Below are 22,070 nucleotides of genomic sequence, written 5' to 3'. Positions count from 1 at the left end.
CTTCTTCACACTGGAGATCCTCATCTGTAAAGGGCTGACAGTCTTTAGTTGTCCAGTCCAAGTCTTCCTAATATGATTGCCCTTTCCTCATACATCCTTGTTTCTGAACGTTCCGAGACACTTAGTCTCTCTTCAACCAAACAGTAGGTAAAGCGGCACTGTTATTACTTCAAAAAAGTATCTCAATAAGAAGAAACCAAATAAATTCTAGTCCAGATATTTAAAAAAAGGAAGCACATTTCTCTTTTCCTAAAGGCAAAGCCCAGACCAACCCCCTTGTGTAAGCAGAAACTGTTATGAAGAAAAATGAAGACTTTAATGGGCTATGCATTGAGTATCTCAGAAGATAACCTCTTCCTCTAACCAGTCAGTTGAATATGTTTTATGTTTATTTGTTTAGAATATTGTCACTACCCAAACATTAGCTCTATAAAAGCAGATTTTTTTTTATCTTATCCATTGCTCTAAGTCCAGTGTTTACAACTATCCCTAGCAGGCTGCTAAAAATATTTATCGAGGAAATAAATGAATTGTTCTGTTGCTTGGCAATGCCTCAGATTCCACATCTTTACTTTGATGTAAAGAAAATTTTATCTTAAAAGTTAAAATAATTTAAGGAACCATTTCCTTACATTTCAAAATGAACTTCAGGCATATTCTCTGCGGATAAATATGCCAATTACCTTCTCCAGAATTTCCTTCTCTATGTAGGGAGTGAGCTGCGTAAAAGTTTAACATCAAATAACAATCAAGGAAATCTCTTTTGCTTTTATTAACTAATTATAGCTAAAGAACATGAAGGAGTTTTAATACAGAGATAAAATCAAATCACTGTCAGGTTCTAAAAGCACTGTGGAGATAGAATGTAAGTCTCAAGCAAAAGATCAAAACTAAGAAAGAAAAACTAAAATAAGGCCTACATATGGCATACATATGATAGAATATATATACACGTATGATTCAAAATCAATCGCTTCATGGAGAAGTTGTATTGTTAACCACTGAAATTTATCAGCACAGGGCCTGGGATGTAGCAATGAGGTTTAAGGAAGAAGATGGAGAAAAATCATAGAAAGAAAGCAAAGTCTCCAGCTGACTGACAATAGCTGGGCTTCTCAGTCAGTTTAGGTGGCTTGTGCTTAATATCCACTCTAGGATTATGAAGTTCAGCTGCTTCTGTGGTCATTACATCCCCCAGAATGTTCTTCATCATGTTAGTAGGCTAAGTGATGATGAAAAAAGGAACAATGGACTATTTGTTCTTTTCCTTCAGTAAGCAAATTATTGAATTCCTATTATACTCTGTCCAAGGTTAGGGACGGGGGATTCAGAAGAGATATATTCTTCATGGAGCGGCAAGTTTAATAGTCATATGGAGATTAATTGAATAAACATATGACTGATTCTATAGCTAGAAGCCAAGATTAAAGGAAACAAGATTCGAGGAGGATATATATTAAAGGGTTCCAGCAATTTGGGAGACAAAGAGATAGTGTAGGTCAGAAAAGTCTTCCCGGAAGTGATCTGAGATGGAAAGCCATAAATGGGAGGTTGCTGAATGAAAGATTTGTGAGAGTAAAACTCTTCAAGTAAAAAAAAAACTTCTGCAAATTATTGGGAGAGAAGAAAAAAGGGGCTCAGCAGTAACTGAACATTGTGGTCCCTGAAGGGTTAAATCTCTATCTCAGGTCCCATTGGAAATGGGTCCATCTCTAAATCTAAGACACTAACATTATGCTCTGCTGTTCTTTACTGCATAGGTTATCAATTTGACTAGTCATTTTTTCATATTTATCTTTTCCTCTTTCCTTGCACACAAAGCACAATATATTCTCCTATGGGTGTCTTCTTAGTTGAGACTCAAACACGTAATATGCACATGAAAATGAGCAAAATGTTACATGCATGTATGAATTTGCCACAGAAAAACCCAATCTGTGACATAAATAAGCTCTAACAAAAATATTTTCAAGACTTCAACACAGCACCTAGAGGATGGTGAGAATCCCAGGGTATTGCAGATGAGAAGAAGTGATTGGGAGACTGGGAAAGAGTCCTGACAGATCATATCAGATACTGGAAAACCTTGGAAACCAGAGTAGGGAATTTGGACATGAAATTAATACAAAATTTTATGGTTGTCTCTAAAGCAGTGAAGGAGAATGATAAAAATAATTTCTGGAAATGTAATTGAGGTGGGCATAGAGAATTTATTGACTTCGTAGTTACTATAAAGAAACAAGTGCTGAGTTATCTTCTAATTTTAACTATAATAGCTAAGCATTGTATACTAATATGTGGGCTGACAACTACATGCTCCAAATTACCCTGGAGTGTGCATATAACAATCCTTCTTGGGGCCTACCCTAGATCTAGTGAATGAAAATCTCTGAGATGGAGCCGGAGAACATACATTTCAACAAGCACCCTATTAAGATGTGCGCAGTAAAGATAGAGAACTAGTGGATTCAAACTGGAGCAGAAGATACTGCAGTCAGGTCAGCTAGCTGGGCTGCTCTTACAGTAACCCAGTTGTTTATCACAGAGACTACCTTGACTACCTACCATGTAGATCCAGGGGCAAAGGTAAATCCGAGAATTGTTTCAAAGGAAACACCATAAGGAGGTAAAAGACTGGATTTCAGAAATGAAAAAGAGGAAAGTGCCCAGGAGAACTGTCATTGCTGCATTCTGAGAGTCAGATAGTGACCAGGAGGAAATATTAAGCCTCCACATACCAGGGATATTGTTAGCAGTGAGGACAAAGAACAAAGCTAAGCACTGCAGTGAAGAGGCAGTGCTTTAAAAATAAAAATAGGGAAAGGAGAAGGAAGGATACAGGAAAGAAAGTAACCTGATATGTAGAGCTGAGGGAGCTGTCAATTAGAATAAACTCATCATGCAAGAAGTTGGCATAGAGGCTCCTCTCTCAGTAAAGGTGCTTATCAGAATGAAGTGGGACCGAGAGAAGCAGACAGATGGCATAAGAGGTATGCTCAGGCAGAGAGGCCGAGTAAAAATGGTGGGGGCAGGAGTGGAAGTGCAAAGCCAGAGAGTCCTGAATGTTAGTGAGGAAAGAGAAAGAAGAGTAAGGATTTATAAACGAGAAAGTTATGTCATTTGCTGGCAATCCTGAATAGGAAGAGGTAAGGAAGATAGGTGGGATGCATATGCAATATTTTTCTTGTATATTTTTCTTGTAATATTTTATGCTTTGTAATGCCAAATGTAGATATAAGTACAGAGAGACAGATGAGAGATAGAAGAGAAAGTTTGTTTTCTTTTTAACTGTTTCCCTCAACTAGGAAATTATCCTGTAAAAGCATGCTAAAAGAAAGGTTTAACATTTTACTAGGTCATCAATACAGGAATTGCTTAAGTATACTTACATTTTCCAAATAAGTGTAACTTTTAATGAAAGATGCTTATTCTCCCATCACTTCTAAATCAAATGTTTATAAGCACATTTAATTCCTGTGGACAAGAGGACTGCTCCCACCAAACAGTGGCATGCTAAACTCAAGAGATCAAATTTTGAAAGCTACATGCTAGTGGGCTGTTTAGTTTTCCAAAGTCTTAAATTAATAACAATTGGCAATAAAGCTCTTTAAAATTCCTTTTGTTCAAGATCCATTGTGTTGATTCCTCTGTTTTGTCTAAAATGAATGAAGCTGAGATCTCCACCTAGAGGATTTATAGGATTTTGCAGATTTTACAAAACCTACATCCCTAGATAGCAAATTTTCTCTCTCCCTCTCTCTCTCTCTCTCTCTCCCTCTCTTCCTCCCAGAAATGAAAGGTTTTAAGGACTTCTACTTAAGATCTAGGATAATTATCAACAGAACACAAATGGATGAATATATCACTATGCATACTAGCTAGATTACAATTAACAAACAAGGCTGATTTTTTATTTTTGTACAATAATTAGGAAAACAGATCAGGCGCAAATATAAATTTATAATCATCTGTGCAAAACAGCAATATTGAACTATCGCTAATTGAGATAAGTATAGCAATTTCCATAAAATAAACATCAAATGTAAATCTACTTAAGTCCTTTTTCATATTTAATCCTTTATGTCTTTGAGCACTTCTCTCCCTCTTTTTAAATGTTTCCAGCACTAGACACATCTTCTTTCTCATTTTCTCATGCCTTCAAGAAGTATGTTCAGTTAATTGTATCAAATATATCCTGTGGCCCTGTCTTTGATTTTTGCGACTTTCTTTTTTATTTATAATGAAGAATTACTGAGAATTTATTCTCCAGAATAATGCATTTTAAATATATGTAAAGGCTATGCAATGTCTATCCTTTTTGAAGGGAGCTAAAGTAGAAAAAGATTATTTGGGTTATTTTATTCACTCTGTTCTGCTTCTAAAGGTGATGTATTAGCATACTCAGCAGATGGTGGGTAGAGTTCAGGTCTGCGAGAAGAGTTTTCAGCTTCACTTATTTTGTTAGGAATTAGAGATACCTCATTTTGTGCCTTAAAATGAATATCTTTTATTTGTCATGTGTCTCTGTTATCATTATGCCATCTCTATGTGCACTGTTATCTTTATCTAGTTGAATATTTTGAATTTCTTTCAAATTATGCATACTGCTCTTAGCCTCAGGATCTATTTCACGATGAAGTATTCCATTTATGGCATCATGGGAGCTTGTGATGCTCAAATCCTGAACTGTAACAGCCTCCTCAGCAGAGCTTGAATCACATAATGCAGGTTTCTCGCTTCTTCCATTTTCCCAAGTTGGCTGCTTTTCTTTTGGGGGGCCTTTTAAAGTCATCTGTGTGGTCCAAATTAACATACCAGAAGTTATCTTGCTTTCATCGAGTATATTTTCTTCTTCTGTTTCTAGTATTTTTCTCTCTAGGTCTTCAGTGCCGTCCTCTCTGGGCAAAGTATTTGTTTGGTCGATTCCTTTTTTGCTACCGTTGGTTAGATGCCAGATGGCTTGACCACCAAGAGATGGTTTGATTTCCTTGGGAAGCTCTATTGTATTTTCGTCTGGAATGGACTTCGTCATCATAAATGGTAGGTTGTGCTTGGACTGTGTCCAAGAAATGTGCAAGGAATCAGAAATTTCTGTGCCAGGCAGATTTGTTCCTACATTATTTCCTTTGTGATCCACAAAGGAACTTTCCATAAGTGGATGTGATCTTTCAGGCTTTGTCATTAATGTTTCTGGTTCATTTCCAACTTGTTTATGGTCAGAGTTTTGCCCCATATGTTGTGCAACTGGAGTTTGATCTAATGGGTGTGCTTTGTTGTAGGTGCCAGTTTTGTAGACATCTAGTATTTGTGTTTGGCTTCTTGGAGACACAGAAAAATGGTTTTGTTCACTGGTCTTTGATTTGTTTTCCTCTACATGCTCAGTGGGCTCTGTTGCACTGTGGACACCTATCCCACTGGGAGGATGAGGTGGTAAAATGTAATTCCTTGCATTTTCCAAAGTATCCGGCAAATAACTAGGAGCTTCCGGTAGGAGCTGAGTTGCACGTTTCTCTGGTTCAGTTGAGAACTGAGAGTGTGAGGGGTTCGCCTCAGTTTCTGCAGGTGTAGGCTGGGGCAAGACGGGTACATTTGCATTCGGAAAAAGACCAGACAGGTAACAGTCATCCTTTAGAGAGCTCTGTTTGCCAGCAGACAGCATCTTAGTGCTGAGGGGAGGGGCACTTTTACTGCTCCTTTTGTACAGTGGTGTCTGCTTTGAGGCATGTTTGAAGATCAGCCTTTGTGAAGTGCATTTAACACAGCTGCTACCCTCTGGCTGTTGAGGGAAATCTGTAGAAGATACAGGGTTTATTCTGGTTTTTTGCTCAGAAGTTTTAAGTAATTTTTTATGAGGTACAGACACTTGTTTACGTTTCCTTGGGAGCTCTGGTAAGGATTTTTCTGGATGGACTCTGACTTTTCTGAAAGGGTGTAAATTTAATTTTAACCTTAAATTTTGTCTTTTAATTTTGCCTTTGAGATCCAGTTGCTTGCTTCTCTCCTTTTTCAGAATCTGCGAGTCAGCAAGCCATTTTCCTCCTTTGTGTTTGTCCCTACGGTTGCTATACTTCTTGAGATCCAAGTTGATGAGTTGGTTTCCATGACTTTGCTGCTGTGGCCAGTGGGTTGATGCTTTTCCTACTAAATCAGGATCCCAGATATTAACCTTCTTTGGGGAGTATGTTTTCTGGATTTTTGTTGATGACTTTGAAAAATCTATGCTATCTTCATTCTTAAGGAATTTTTCTATAGCACTATTAATTTGGATTTGTTCTGCCTCACACTTTGAGGGTTTGCTACAATTTAGCTTTGTTTCTTTCATATAATCCTGAAATTGATCACACAGCACATATTTACAGGATAGGGTATTGTTTGGTTGGAAATACTGAGTCTTGTTCTGTTTTAATGGTTTATACGGGTCATCATATTTTGATCTCTGTTTGTGTAAGATCTTTTGTACATGGTGTTCCTCAGGCACACGAGGCTTGGATGTTGAGCTTGTAATAAAATGTCTCTTCCTGTGAGGTTGTAAGCCATTGTCTTCTTTTTCTATTGGAGGCTGCCATGATTCATTTGTTAAATGCTTTTCAAGTCGTTCCCTTGCCAAAGCTGAAGCGGATGTTGCATACCTTCTTCTAAATGTGTCACTGCTGATATCTGTTGAAGAATAGATGCAGGAATTTAGAACTGGGTATAGTTTTATTGCCCCAACCAACAGATGCTTTGGAACCTTATGAAAAATATAAAAATGACTCTTCTGATTATGGCAATTCTTGACTATTTGCTAATTTTTAGCCAACTCATGAAAGATGTTTGGCAGTTTGGTATGTTTGCAATGATACACTCTAGGGACACATTCCAGTCAGCTGTAACACTGACTTAAAAGTTATAGAATTATAAATATAAATGTTATTCATAATTGTACATCTTTATATTACACTTGGTAGGATAACGTAAAGGTAAATAATGTCTAAGTATTTATCAAATGACCTAGTAAGTTTTTTGCATTCATTTCCTACTTGGAACTCAAATACTGTCAAAGGCATAGCAGCAATATTAGGTAATGTTCAGGTTTCAAACAAAAATGAACAATAAAAGAAAATACCTATTGACTCAGTGAAAACAGATACTTTTTCATTTCCTGTAATTTAATACAATGTGTATTAAATAGTCATTAAATAAATAGGTTTAGAATATGGCCTGTTTTATGGTGCACAAATTTCTGCTTGAGACTATGAAATGGTATAAGTAAATGTAAGATTAAAGGTATATGTTAAATAATGCAAATAGCAAGATAACAATAAATCACTGAACATATACTAAGAGCGAAGCTTTATGCTAAATCTTGCATATTCATTATCTTATTTGATTCACAAGACCCATAATCCTTTGGAAAAGCCTTATTATGATAATTTTTACAGATGAAGAAACAAGTTTAGAGAGGTTCCTGTTTTCTGCTAGTTGTGTATCCACTGAATAATGTGGCCAGGGCTTGAAATTTGGTCTGTCTGACTTTCAGTTTTGTCCTCCTAACCAGCGTGAATACTGAGATGAAAATTGTATCTTATCACTATACTCTCTCTTATTTCATGAAATTGTTTTATTTGGGAGACAATGGAAGTATTTCTATTCTGTGAGAAAAAAAGAAATGTAATCTAAGATCTGCCTACTAACTTTGTGTGTGACCCTCCAGAGCTACTTACTCTCTGGGTATTAGAAGGTCAGGCTAAATGGAAACTATATGCGAGCATGGAAATTATACTGAGGAAAAAATGAGCAGCTTTTATCTGATTCTCAGAGTTCTGGAAATCAAAGATAAGTAATAAGAACTATTAAAGTAGATCATCTCTAAAACCCCCTCTCTCTTGCAAGCCTGTAATTTTGTATTTCCAAGTTATAAGGCGTAGGCCCACTGATTTCACTTCCAACTGACTTCCTTTCAAAGTAGCAAGCATGGTGTCCACTGGCTTCTTCTCAGATACCTGCCCTTTCAAGCTCCAGTGCACTGCTCAACACACAGCAGAGTTTCAGCTGTTTTTAACAGTAACTGTATCACTCTGAAAACCCGCTGAAACAAAAGACTGGTTTTGAAATGGTTAAGGAATTACATTCTCTTCAGAGTAGAAGTTTTCTGTGAGAATGTAAAGCATTAGACAGAGCTAAAAGCTCAAATGAAACATCTGCCTAAGGTATGACTCTTCTGAAAGGTTAAGTGCTTATTTCTTTATAAAATAAAACCAATACTCTCTGATTTTATAGCAGGTGTTTCTTTCCTCGGCCATCTCTCACTTTAGTCAAATCACCAGCCCCCAGAACGGGCAAGTACTGAAGTGTGAGGAATACAATTAAATAAATTTGCATCGTGCCTTATACCACACATCAAAGAGCATAGGTTCATTCCTCTCCAGGTGTCCCCAAATTTACCCTTGGGGCCAGATCCCCAAGGTAAGAATTTCTTGATGCAGCACCTCTGTCATTCATGTTCTGAGAGAAAGCTCCGCGTGTGTTGTAAACCAATTGGATAAGTGACAGGAGCCTCTTTACAGAGCAGCTGTCAGAGTGTTCACTGTTGAACCTGAAAGCATTGGCTTACTATGCAGAAAGAGAAAGGAAGACATTTAATTCATTGCCTCCACGTACATATTGACATCGCCCATGTACAGTGGGTAGATGTCACGGCCAGATTCACTTGGCTCCCAACATAGGACAATGAATTAAGTCCTGACTTTCCCTGAACTGGGAAGTTATCATCCTTGACAGCTCAGCAAGCAAAGTATGTTTCTTGACATCATTCCTGAAATGAATCACTAGCACTAGAAGGCCCATTCTTCTAACTTGTCATGCTCTGGGAAGGTTGCTTACTGCAGAATTGGCATTAGTGCTCGAAGGATGTTGGAATGAAAGCTGATACTCACCCTCCCATAAATCTTCACAGTGATATTGCTATTTAAAGGGATTCTTTCTTTTTTTTCAACATTGTTAGGTGTTGGGCCTCAAAATTCTCTTTCAGTAGACAGGAGATGCACTTTCAATTCCTGAGGTACAGACACATCATCTACACCTCAACACACACACACACACACACACACACACACACACACATATACACAGAGAGAGAGAGAGAGAGAGAGAAGCAATCTTTAGAGCTGCAGAAGAGGAATAGAGTGGTGCTTTAGTGATTTTTACAGCACTTCCTTGTTGAGGAAATTAAAGAGATTTCCTCCTTCAGAGGGAATTAAATAGAGAAGAATTTTCTGAAATAAGACAAACTCACCTATTGTTCTTGTGACAAGCTGTGGCAGTGTTTGAGATTGGACTGCTCCATGCTTAAGACTCCTCAGCTTTTCAACGCTCGTTGGACAGTATCTTGTAACTAAACCTGCATCGTTAAAAGCTGCCCTTTTCCCAGGAGGCTCTGAGCATCCCGACTGCAGCAATCTACTATCCAGGCACAAGAAAGCACTGTCTACCCCTCGGTCTTTCCCTTTCAGGTTTCGAAATGATCCATCAAGGGCTGCGGACTCAGAGGCCAATGTTGCTTGATGGCTGTTTTCCTGTAAAAGTGGCATTTCCTTTCCAGGTCCCACAATGGACATGACCTTTATCTCGTTTTCCTGAGTTAAGTGGCAGCTACAGTATCCTTTAGAGTGGTAATTTCTTGCTTCATGAGCACACAGGGATTCATGGAAGGTTCTGCAACAAAGGTTTTCTGATGTGTGTTCATTTGCTTTGCCTTGTCGGAGTTTCCAGTTAAATATAACTAAACCTAGACAAGTGAGACCAACAGCTCCTGTGACAAATAGAGAAACCATTAAATGATAACATCGTAGGAAAGAACGTATAAATCACCAAACATGAAATCCACAAATACGTAGGTTTATGGCTTCAACAGCATGAGAATGGGTAGGAAGTCCATCACCATTTGGAACAGTGGTGGGTCAGACATTTTAATTGACATTACTCTGCCTTCATTATCTATCTATCTATCTATCTATCTATCTATCTATTTAACAACACCACCTGGAATCTTTTTAGTAGAAAAAAAAGTGCTTTTCCAAGACTGAAATTCATTCAAGAACAAATAATTCCTGCATTAAATTTATTTTTCTGACTATGGTAAACCAGTTTAATTCCCATTTTCCTATTCCTTAATATCATAGTTAATTTAAAAAGACTGAGAATCTCATATAGCCAAACCTTATCCCCCTAAAAGATCAATTGACCCTACATGCTATTGCCGTATTTTAATCATTCCCTGAAGATTACCATTACCCCAGCTCCTTGGCTTCCCATTGTCCAAAAGGCCAAAGTCTTTAGCATTCAAGATTCAATACATTCTTGTTATTAGCTCCTTACCTAGCCTTATTTTCCTTATTCTCTTCATTCAAACACTATATTTCAAACTATTTAATTCATTATTAGTGTTAAAACATACTTTGTAGCCTTTGTGGATGAGCTTAGTAATGCTTGAAATACCTTCTCCTGTCTCTGCTTATTTAAATTTTATTTATTTTTTAATATTTAAATCAGTGCCTCCAAATTCCTTGATGCTTTTGCTGTTTCTTCCCTCCTGCAGAGATCTGGGGGACTGCCCTGAAAAGATGAACAGCATCCGATCCCAGTTGGCCTGGTACTGTCATTTCACATGCTATGTAAGCGTCACTTGTCCTCTGAGGAGAACTGTAAGGGATGGTGTTTCTCGAGCCCAGCTGTGGACTGTCCTCTCCTCCTGCCTCACTTCTTTCCACCTAGAAATTTCAAGCCAAACTCTGCTAGTCATATCTCCACCGCCTATCACAGTGATTTCATTTCTCAGCATTTATAACAGGATAGTGTTTTGTTCATTAACTTGCTGGTTCACTGTCCTCGCTGCCCAAATTAACTACAATGCAGGAACAAACGTTTTCAGTCTGGTTCAGCAGCCTATTCCCGGTGCCCACAACTCTATCACAAAGAAGGTGCTCTGGAAAAGTTTGTTGATGATTCTTAAATAATAGGAAGAATTCTGGTTATAAATTCTGATAGTGACAACAGAGTCCTGTAATCTTGGAAGTCCAAAAATTGTGGTCATCAAGATCAAAGTCAGTACAGATTGAATAAGGATCTCTGCATTCGACCCAGGTCTTCCCACACTCCAGTTCTGACTTTGGACCAGTCAGCTCCCTCCTCTGGAAGTATCAACAGTGGATGGGAGGATCCAGCATTCTAGGTACATCAGTCAGGTGCAGCATGTCTGGTTCTCTCCGCTGGTGGCAATGTTCATGAAAATGTGATAGTTTGAACTTAAAGAAAAGGGAGAGTGTCGGGCATGACTGTTTCAGTTTTCAGTTAAAGGTAAAGTAAAGAAAAGAGCAGTTTCTGGTAAAACATTTCAAACACTGTATGGTATATCAGAACATGAGACATTATAAACTTAATTTATTTGACAGGGCAGTCTCAGAAAGTACCGTAACATCTTCAAATAGTTTAATCTCTCTTAATGATAATATTATCTTGAATTTGTACCAAAAACGATATCATACCATTTTATTGTCAGATCACAGTATATGAGTTATTCCAAAGATTTGTGTTTGTTATCATTATTTTATTTTATTTTCAGGAGAAGGCAGGAAAAAGTGAAGGAGATACTTCCTATTCTTAGCTCTTTTTTTATTATTACTATAGTTATTAGCATATGTTAATCATAAAAATAAATGGATTTCTTCACAGCATCTGCATAAATGCATTTAATGCACTTTGATCCTATCTACCCTCTCTACTGGGGACTTGGGTTTAACACATTAAAAATGTATGAGGAAAATAAATCTTAACATTCCTTATCTGTTACATGGAATAAGAAAATTCAGGACTGAGTTTCTGAGTTTCCTACTGAGTGTGTTTAATATCTCTGAACCTTATTTTTCATCTTTCCTCAAGTGGTGATAATTAATACCACCCAGAGATTAAGTGAGATAATATATGTGATTTGTGGAACACAATTGCTTTGATATATGTAGTAAAATTCTGTGAATGATCATTGTGGTGTTTATGATTATGGTTGTGTTAGTTTGCTGTCATTGTGACAAAGTCCTTGAGAAGATCAACATATAAGAAAAGAAAGGTTTATTTAGGCTTATGATTTCAGAGAGTTCTACCAATAATCAATTGGTTCCATTGTTTTGGGGCCTGAAGTGAGATCCCATCACACCCATCATACCATTAAGCACACGGTAGAGCAAAGCCACTCACCTCATGGTAGCAGGAAAGCAAAGAACAAGAAGGAGCCAGGGACAGAACCTACCCTCCTCGGTGGCTTCACTTCCATTAATCCTAAAGGTCCCACAAACTCTCAGTCGCACTACAAGCTGGTGACCAGCCTTTTAGCCCATGAGCCTTTAGGGAACCTTGAAGATGCAAATCATAACCCTTTAGCTGGTGCTATGCCTTAGGATTTGTATGGCTGAAATAGGTTGACTCTTAGGGGAAAAAAGCTCAAAAACAAATCATGCAGAGAATATTTTTATGGCTGATGAATTACTAAAGCAAGTAAAAGGAAAGAAAGACCTGTGTATCCTAAAGCTGCCCATTAGCCAGCAATGTGAGTGTCAGCATAACCTAGTGAAAGGGTAGCTTCTCCTGTGGTTGTTTCTAAGTGGGAAGGACGTGCTCACTCTCCAACTATTGAGGCTGGATATAAAGCAGCATCCAATATATTAGATGAAAGCAAAGAGCAAAAGGTGCAAATAGAGCTTGTAAACAGACTGGAAATGCTCTTAAGATGTTTGAATTTTCATTGCTGTGGGCAGTTTCCATTTTCACAAGTGTTTTCATAATCTTTCTGAGTTGGTCAGAACAAAAAAGGCAAATTAACTGGAAACTTCTTATAAAAACACTAAACACATATGGCAGCTTCATGAAAACTTTCTGTCCACCAGGTCACAGAGTAAGAAATGTGAGATCTTAGTGTTTGGCACAAAATATCTACTGATTAGTTTTAAGTACTGTACATATAATTATTAATAATTATTTTAATTGTTGTGGCTTATTTATGGCTGAAGAGCCAAGAGTAATCGTAGGCAAAATTTATAACTCTTTTTTCTACAAGCTAGAGGTACACAAAATCCACCATATTTATTCAGAAAGAGGTGAATTTTAAAGGAACAAATTGGTATAACATCAATCTTTTTAAAGAAGAATGTTCTCTCAAAACAGTATATTGAATAATTAGCCAATGAAAAGTATTTAGTATGATTGCTTTACACACGAACACTCAACATACCTATAATCATATGGATAATTTATCAGAAATTCCCTGTGTGTATTAAACTTTCTAAAACTGTTGGAATCTTCAGAATTTGTATCTGTCTCTATAGTAATTAGTAACTTACCTTAGAAAAATATGCTTCTGAATATATATTTCTAAAAATGTAAAGGATACTAAAAATTATCCTACTATTGTAATATTTTCAACATGATGTCATGGGGAACATTAATTCAATGGAATCCTCTATGAACAAAAAAGGTTCATGATGAATTAAGATTGAGAAATGCTCCACATTATACCTTACTAAAATACATGCTCATTAGAATAAGAAAGCATAGGTGAAGTACTGCAGACAATAAGCCTGTTTTATGTTGCTTAACCTAGCATTCTCCAAACCTAGCTGATCTCCAGAGTCTATCGTTTAAGTATCTTGTGTTCTTCTGTGTTTTTATCAGAATATCTACTAATTATCCCCTAGTACCAGTATTCGAAGAAGCAGGTTTAAAGCTAAACCACTACTGTATCACTTCCGTCATTTATGGTAAGTTATTTCTCAACACATATAATTACTAACATGGTTACATGGATTTTAAAACCACTTATCTTACTGAGATAAATTGAAATTCTCTTTCAAGTTAGTTTGATTACTGCTAGTGGTAGTTCTGTTGTCTAGAACAAATGGTGGTCTCTATCTATCCTGATTAACACTACAACTGTCAGGAGTCAAAAACCTGATGTTCATGTAATTCAAAAGCAACTCACTATTGAGTAAATTAACTAATTCACCAGTAATTTGTTATTGAGTAATGATTTATACCATATATTCAACATGCATCACTTCAGTACTAGGTGTCATCTGTGGGTCTCTGGCCTTCCAAACTTAAACACGCACACACACACACACACACACACACACATCACCACCACCACCACCATTATCACCATCATCACAAGTTGGTTTTATTATGTACTCAGAGCTACATAACTCAAGAATTCTTGTGCATATTTGCTCTTCAACTAATGACATCACTTGATATCTTTCATCTCGTGAGATTGAATGACACCCAAAGCATAGGTTCTAAATTATTATTCAAAAATACTTAAGGTTGAATATTATCCTTTCCTTAGGTTGTCTGGGGGAAGCATGGGGACTAGCTTTTTAAAAAGTAAAATAAACAAATGTTCTCAAAGAAACCAGAACCCTTAAACAGAAGAAAAACTAAGGCCCACAGAGGTTAAATAACATGCAGCAGGTTAGACAGCTTGTGGGAGCAAAGCTGAATTCAAACTGGGGTGGTTCCACTCCGAAACTCAAGCACTTTCCTACTGAGCTATGCAAGCACAGCAGATTAGGAGGCATGTGATTATTATAGTAGCATCCTCTCATGGATCTAGAAAGCTCACTGTCTATTATTGCACCATGGAAAGGGACAAAAATGTGAAGGTCTTGAGGAAAATATCTGTGTCTGATAAGTTTTTAATACTTATGTTCTATGGTCATATTAAATGTTCCAGTACTCTTTAGGAAACCTATGATTGATCAAGTACAGATAATATTGCTCCACTACGAACAAGAAAACTGAAGTCTACATAACAACTTACTCAAGATTGTGATGTTAATCATATCAGAACTGGAGCTCTTGAATTCCAGGCTCATTCCATCATATTAGACAGCTTCCCTGAAATAGAACTTCTCGAGATTTGTGCCAACTGGGCTAACATCCTCCCACATGAGCTGTCAACTTCTCCCATCCATAATCCTTGCAAATTCCTCCCAGTTCCCTGAGAAAGGCATCATTTAGTGGGCTCACAAACATGGACACAAGACAGGAGATGAGGAGGGCAAACTTCTTCTTAACATACCTGCAAAGCCAAGCACCGTCAGCAGGGCCACATCCTGCCCTGGGAGGAGAGGACGCCTGTCCTTCAGAACCAGAGTGAGGTTGGGAGCCTTGGAGTCACAGTTGGTCTCAGACAGCCTCAGCACGCTTTTGGCAGCCGCAGATGGAAGGGATGGCTGGCAGTGTATGTCCATGGTGTTTCTCAATGTGTGAGCAGAAGACTTGATGTAGTTCCTTAAAAAGTGGGCCAATGGCTGCAGATCACAGGTGCAACTCCACTGGTTCTTATCTAAGCTCAGAAGGCTTAACTGCTTCAGCGGAGTAAAAACATCCGGCATATGGGCCAACCTATTTCGAGAAAGGTCCACTTCCTGTAGTTGAGGCAGGGGCCAGAAAGCATCTTTCTCAATGTAGGAGATGAAATTGTTAGATAAATCCAGGTGCCTGAGACTGTGGAGATCCGCGCCTCCAAAAGAACTGTTTGTGAGATTAGTAATCTGATTGCCGTCCAGCTGGAGCCGGGTCAGGGCCCTGGTGTCTCGGAACCAGGCTCCTCGCAAGGTGCGCAGAGCATTGTTGCTGAGCACCAGCACCTGCAGGTGGAGGAGCTTGCTGAAGGTGTTGTCAGCCAGAGAGGAGCTGGATATGCAGTTGTGCCCCAACAACAACGTCCTCAACTGAGTCAGCCCATACAGGGCCTCACCTTGAATGTCCTTGATACCGTTTCTGCTCAGGGAGAGCAGGGCAAGATTAAACAAAAGAGACAAATTTGCACTCTCTACAGAGGAGAGGTGTCCATCGGTGATTATCAAAACCCTCGTGGTCGTGGGGACTGCTGCAGGGAGAAAAGAACATGCTAAAAGTGGGCTACACAGGAGCGGGAAGGGGTCTGGTGGACAATAGAGGGAATGAAAGCCCTCAAAGCCCTAATCTCTTCACCTGGCTAAGAAAAACAAACAAAATGAAAATGACCCTCTGATTTCTAAACATAAGAGGAAGCTGGCAGTCTATCAGAATGGTGACTTAATATATTCTTTATTACTGTGACATATTTGTTTGAGACACACAGACCCATCTGTTCCTTTAGATGTCAAAGTTAATTCATTGCTTGGGATTATCCCCCTTGATGCTATGTTGAAGGTGGACTTTCAGGTTTCCTCCCCCTGAGGCTGTGTCCTGTCCTGATCCAACTCTGCTGTTCCCACACAAACCCATGAAGAGCAGAGCCGTGGTCAGAGCCTCCTAACCGGTTTTCCGCTAGCGATGTGTATTTGTGCCATGAAGTCAGTCATCCTTTCTCTCAAACATGAAGGAGGGAGGCGGGTGAGAAGGAGCGTTGGTTTCTGCTTTTTAGCTCCAGGCTAAAAGTTGGCAACTTGGTAAGCATCTATATTCTCTCCAGACAAGCCGAGGATCTGTCAGTGGGGTTCTCATTATAGTCTGGGCCACCTTGGCCTCCTGTCTTATATGTGTTCCCTCCAATGAAGTCCATCATGAGATGACAGGTGGTATTCAGGGCCTCCAACTGTTAAATCCCTTCACCATAATCACCTCAGAGCTATCACTGCTCTGTCATTAGAAATCAAAGCATTTTAACTCAATAAAGATGTATTATAATCAGGAGTTATTGTAACACATCTTTATCATGCTAAAATTGTTTTGACTGCAAATGACAGTGTCATTAGAATGGAGAAGTCCATTGTCCCTGGGAGGTCTACAGGTGATATTAGAACAGTGAACCATGGGGGAAGCAACTCACTATCCCCTTAGGAAATTCAGACTGCATAGCTGAAACAAAGAGATAAAAAAAAGTGTAAAGCACAAAGGCATCTCAGAGTAGCTTCTTTTAGAAAAATTGCTTCTATCCCTGCAGCACAAGCAAGCTTAAATCAGGGTTATTTTGTTTGGGTTTTTGGTTTTTTTCTTAGCATTTATTATTGATCATTTGAATTCTATTAATTCTGGCCAGTTTGGCATTTCGTTCTCCTCGTCATTGTTTCTGATATGAGCTGGAGGAGTTTTGTTTCTATGCGTCCCCGTTCCTTTAGGGATTTGTAGACTCTGAATGAGCAGGCTATTATTCTGTCAATTACTTCTTGTCTAAAAGTGAACAGAAATGCTGCTCACAAGTCATCCATTTACTTCTCGGTGTTTACGAAATATAACTTCACACATGACATTCTGTGAATGAGGAGTTTATAGAGGTGTGGCAATGTATTTGAGAAACGTTTATTTCTTATAGATAGCAAGTCTCTCTGGTCACATATACACACAAAATTTAGTGAAGTCAGGAAACCCATGTTAGAGAATAAGAGTTTTAGCATTAAAATGTCGTCAATATGATGGAGAATAGTATATTCATGAAACTAGCCTTGAAATCTTTTTCCTGTCAGGAATGATGATAGTATCTACCCCTTATTTCTCATAGAGTCTTGGGATTTTAGAAATGAAAGTAATTATCTTCTCCTACTTTTTCTTAACTCGGTTTTGTTTCTGAAAATTTTCCATTGGCAGAGCTTATAGCTTGTTTATCTCTTCCTGAATATCAGGATGTAAATCACATTCTCCTCAAATTTGTTAATAAGGTGTCTTATTAAATTGTTGACTTAAGCAAGCAATATGTAATGAATACAGGCAGCGAATCTTGTTAGCATTTCTACAGCTCATTTACCACCAATAAAAAAAGACCAGACTTTCAAAATGAGATGCAGTTTGATAATAATCTGTTTCACTGGTACATCACTTAATCTTACTAATGTTGAACAATTGTCGTTCAGGTTTCTGATTCACTTGTATTTCTTTCAGAGAGTGGTAGGGTTCAAATCTATGCAAACTATGGACAAAAATTGGATGAATCTATCTTTTTTCACTTTAAAAATCATGTGCCTACATGAAACAGTAATATTTTTGCAATAAATGTACCTCAATTACCTCTGAAGCTTTTTAAATCATTTTGATCAAGTCCAGCAGGCACAGAAAAACAAAATAATATTGGCAGTGTCCTCACTCAGTGTCTAGTCCTGCTCTTTAAAAGGTTACCTCTTCAGTCTGCACAATGAAAGGCATAGCCATGGATTTTCCAGCTACACTGAACACTGATTACTAGACTTATTAGTTTTATTACCTAAGATATAGGGTAGCTGCTGACAGAGGGTCACATCTTTGGTGCACACCACACAAGACGGAGGGCAGGTTGCCACCAGCTGATGCAGGATGGCAAAGAGAATTAGACATCCACCTAAAAAGAAAGGAGAGGGCAATGCCATCATAATACTGGCATGTATTATTCATGGCTGTAGTATGTACAGATCCCGAGGCATTTTGATGATTTCTGCTTTTCAATGAACATGTTGGCGCTCTCACAAGACTCCAGGAAATGGCTGACATCCTTACTTTTCACAGAGTTTAAAATGAAATTCAGTGGGTTCACATCTAAGGCACAGCCCTTAGTACAGATTCCTACAGCATTTAAGTTACTTTGTGAAACACTCTATAGTTTGTACTGTTTTTCAGCAAACATCATGTTAGTGAGCTCTCTAAATTCTGCTAGCCCATGTAAGGCTAAGGAAACTGAAGCTCAGAGTGGTTAGTAAAGCAGCAAAGTCACACAGGTACTAGGGTTTCACTGAGGTTTTTATTTTGCATTCTAGACTCTTTCTAGAATGCACAAGCTAATCTCAGGCACTGACTTTTACACAATTGCAACTGAATTATTTTGTTCCTAAAAGATTTAGATGCCACACTCGGGGAGAGAATATGAAAGAACATTAAAATCATAGGTTCCGTGTAGCTTTGAAGTTAGCTCTCTTGTTTACTGATTATACTATCTTCAAAACATATTTTAGCTTTCTTATTTTCTGCTTTTTCATGTGTGAAATAGAAATAATAATAAATTTCTGCAGGACAGAGCATTGTGAGAGTTAAATGAGATGCTCTAAATGTTCAGTAAATGTTAAATTTTACCATTATTTTTATGCTTTTTCAATCTCACAATGAAATGGTAACACCATGTATATTTTAGTTCAGAAATGACCCTTCACTTACAGTGTATTCCTTGGCTGATTTCAAAATGTAGGAGGCAGACTGTCATGAAGCCTTCTATCTTTGCCACATGATAGTTTGCAAACAGAAGAAAGCATAAAGAAAACATCACCTCATTAATTCTCTCATTGGTTCAACAAGTCTTTTATGCAAATACAGGTCCCTTCTGTATGCAAGGCACCGCTCATGGCACGCCAGCTAGAGTAGTGACAAGCCCCTGCCTTCATGGGTGTATGTTCTATGAATGGATATAAGCGTTAAACAAAAACAAAGAGAAGTATTAAGACATTTGGTAGTAAATGATGCTATGGAATAAGTAAATAAATAAAACAAGAAAAGGAGATAGCATTAGCGTGGGGAAAACACTCTCCAATACAGTATCACTGGAACAGAGACGTACAGAAGGGAAAGACGCCAAGAGCCTTTGGCCGGGAGGGGAGAAGGGCGAGTGTAGAGTCTGCAGCTCATGGGAGGCTTGATGCGAGGAGGCTGGCGCGGCCACACTGGACAGGGTGCGAGGAAGAGTAGGTCGGAGAGTAACAGAGGCGACAGGTTCACCTTCAAGACGAATGCAAGGTCTTTGGTTCTTTATCAAATAAGACAGGAAGTAATTGTGGGGTTTTTGAGTGGCATTAGGTGATCTGAAGTACACGCTTAAAAGATCCTGTTGACTACTGCACTGGGGACACACTACTAAATTAGAAAAGAAACTAGAAAACATAGAAGACAAAAGCAAGAGACATTGGGACTCCAAGAGGGATGAGAAGTAGGCAGATTTTGGATGAATTTTTTGTTATCTTGGTGCAATTCATTTTAGCAAATCTCAGCTCAAATGAACAATCTAGATGTGCAAGAGTAAATAAACAATGTTTTTCCTTAAAGTACTTTTTAGTGAGGGGGATAGTTATGTCAATGCCGAGCTATAACACAAGGAAGAATGAAGTCAGTCTAACTAATGGTGAAAAATTATTTTGTGGACTCAAGAAAGACATGGCTAGTAAATTGGACCTAGCAGAGGACAGGGGATTTCCATAGGCTGTGGATAACTGGTAGATAATGCAGTCTGAGAAAATACTAAGAACAGCATAGGCAGCAAAGCCAGTCTCTGTTCCTTCTCTGTAGTCCTGCTTGAGCTACTTAGAGTAAGTCCCACACATGTGAACAAGACTTGAATGAGCAAGGTGGTATGTGTTTAAATAGAAAAATTTACTATGGTAAAATACACATAGCCATTAACCCCTTCAAAACACACCCCCTCAGACACGCCCATCATTCATATCACTTTCTGAAGCAGTTCCGAAGTTCTTCTTTCCTGAACATCTTTACAAGGTGTGATCAAAAAGTATGGTGAATGTGGCAGCTGTATTCCTTCCCAAGGAAACACAGGCTTGGAAAAGCATTACGATTTGTCCTTGTCCACCTTATTGACCAGATCTGGCATCTTGTGACTTGTGTTTCATCTCCCAAGTCAAAATGGCCATGGAAAGCAAACATTTTGAATGAATTTAGGAAATCGAGTTGCCTACAACAGCACATCTACAGACACAGATTAAAGAGGACAGCCAGGTCAGGGGATGGAGCAGAGACTTAGGTGGAATGACACTCAGATTCTAGGCTTTCTTTCTCCAGCATCTCTGTTGCTTCCTAGAATCTATACATCAGTACTGAACTCTAAGTGGGCTGCTAAGATTCTCATCCCCTGGAGTTCATGCATGTGTGTTAACAAAACATGTGGACTTTGTGAGATATTACTCCCATGATTACATTTCATCATATGGCAAGTGAAGCTCGGCCTGTTTGGGACTGACCTAGTTAGCTGAACCCTTTAAATGCAAGGAATGTTGTCTAGCTAGTAAGAGGAAGCAACCTGAGACACATGCTCATGCTGGGCAGGAAAAAAGCAAATGGCCATGTTGTGACCTCCTCATTGGGGTCATGTGGAAGGCACCTGTGAACATCCTCTGAAAGCTGAGGGTCATTCTTGGACAATACTTGGCAACACGTGAGTCATACAAGCTCAGGGAAATAAGGTCTCCTAACAACCAGTGATCTTGGAAGAGATCTCTGAACCTTAAGTCTGATCGCAGATTTGATTTCAGCAGAATTTGAAACAAAGGAAAAATCTGTACTGGCCTCCTGATCCATAAGATGCTGTAAGATAAAATGTCAGAGTTATTTTAAACCACTGAATTTGGGGGAATTTGTTAGAAAACAATACCAATTAAACACTGGTTGCCCTGTATTATGCCATACTACTCTTCAGGCAAGGAAGTCATCAAAATTTCTTAATATACAGATAAGATCCACACATCTATGTGTGTATAATATATAATATTGCATATATTATATACTAAATATTTATATTTTAAAAGATGGAAAACTTTCTCCACATCCTTCCTTCCTCCTAAATGACTTGTCCAGGATCTAGCTTAATTTTATTAAGTCTTAAAGGCCTTCAAGGGGTTGTCTCTTACATTTTGTCCAGAGTTGATAGTTTCTGTCTGTGGGAGGGTTGTTCTGATATAAGCTACTCGACCACTCAGATCAGTCTGATTTGCTGGAGAGTTAACAGCAAGTATGACAAAGACAAAAATCAAAGATCACTGCATGGCTTTTGGTCCATGTAAGTATAAGGATGGAGTTGCTATTTACTGAAACAAAAAAGACTGTATATACATATGTATATGTATACATTCAGTTGCATGTATGAGTTTAGACTCAAAGGGGGGACTATTAGTCAAAAGACAGAAATATGAGTTGTTTTTTATGTCTGGCACTGAATCAACTCATCAACAAATTAACTCTAAGTAGAGAAGCAGAGACTCCAATACTGAGTTCTAGAGAAATTCAAAATTTAGAGGTAGGGAGGACATAGAGCCACAAGAGGGAATTACAGAGCCACTGAGAGGGTGAACAGCAATGAGAAAATGATGACTTCAAAGCCA

At 38.4% G+C, this 22,070-nt stretch overlaps 1 protein-coding gene across 1 annotated transcript in view; it reads right to left on the bottom strand.

Moving 5' to 3' along the window:
* Nucleotides 1-4,124: 4,124 nt before the first annotated feature.
* Nucleotides 4,125-22,070, bottom strand: part of LOC102030440 (leucine-rich repeat-containing protein 53) — a 63,339-nt gene continuing 45,393 nt past the window's right edge. The window contains 5 exon segments of the mRNA XM_013514452.1: nt 4,125-4,513; nt 4,516-6,657; nt 9,275-9,790; nt 15,107-15,919; nt 18,209-18,322. Of these exon segments, the coding sequence (XP_013369906.1) occupies nt 4,359-4,513; nt 4,516-6,657; nt 9,275-9,790; nt 15,107-15,919; nt 18,209-18,322 (3,740 nt within the window). The 3' untranslated portion in view covers nt 4,125-4,358.

Source organism: Chinchilla lanigera, unplaced genomic scaffold, assembly GCF_000276665.1.
Source record: "Chinchilla lanigera isolate Chin_1 unplaced genomic scaffold, ChiLan1.0 scaffold00022, whole genome shotgun sequence".
In the NCBI taxonomy this organism is placed as follows: Eukaryota; Metazoa; Chordata; class Mammalia; order Rodentia; family Chinchillidae; genus Chinchilla; species Chinchilla lanigera.
Note: the sequence above shows the minus strand (reverse complement) of the source record. Positions and strands in the feature narration are given on the sequence as shown.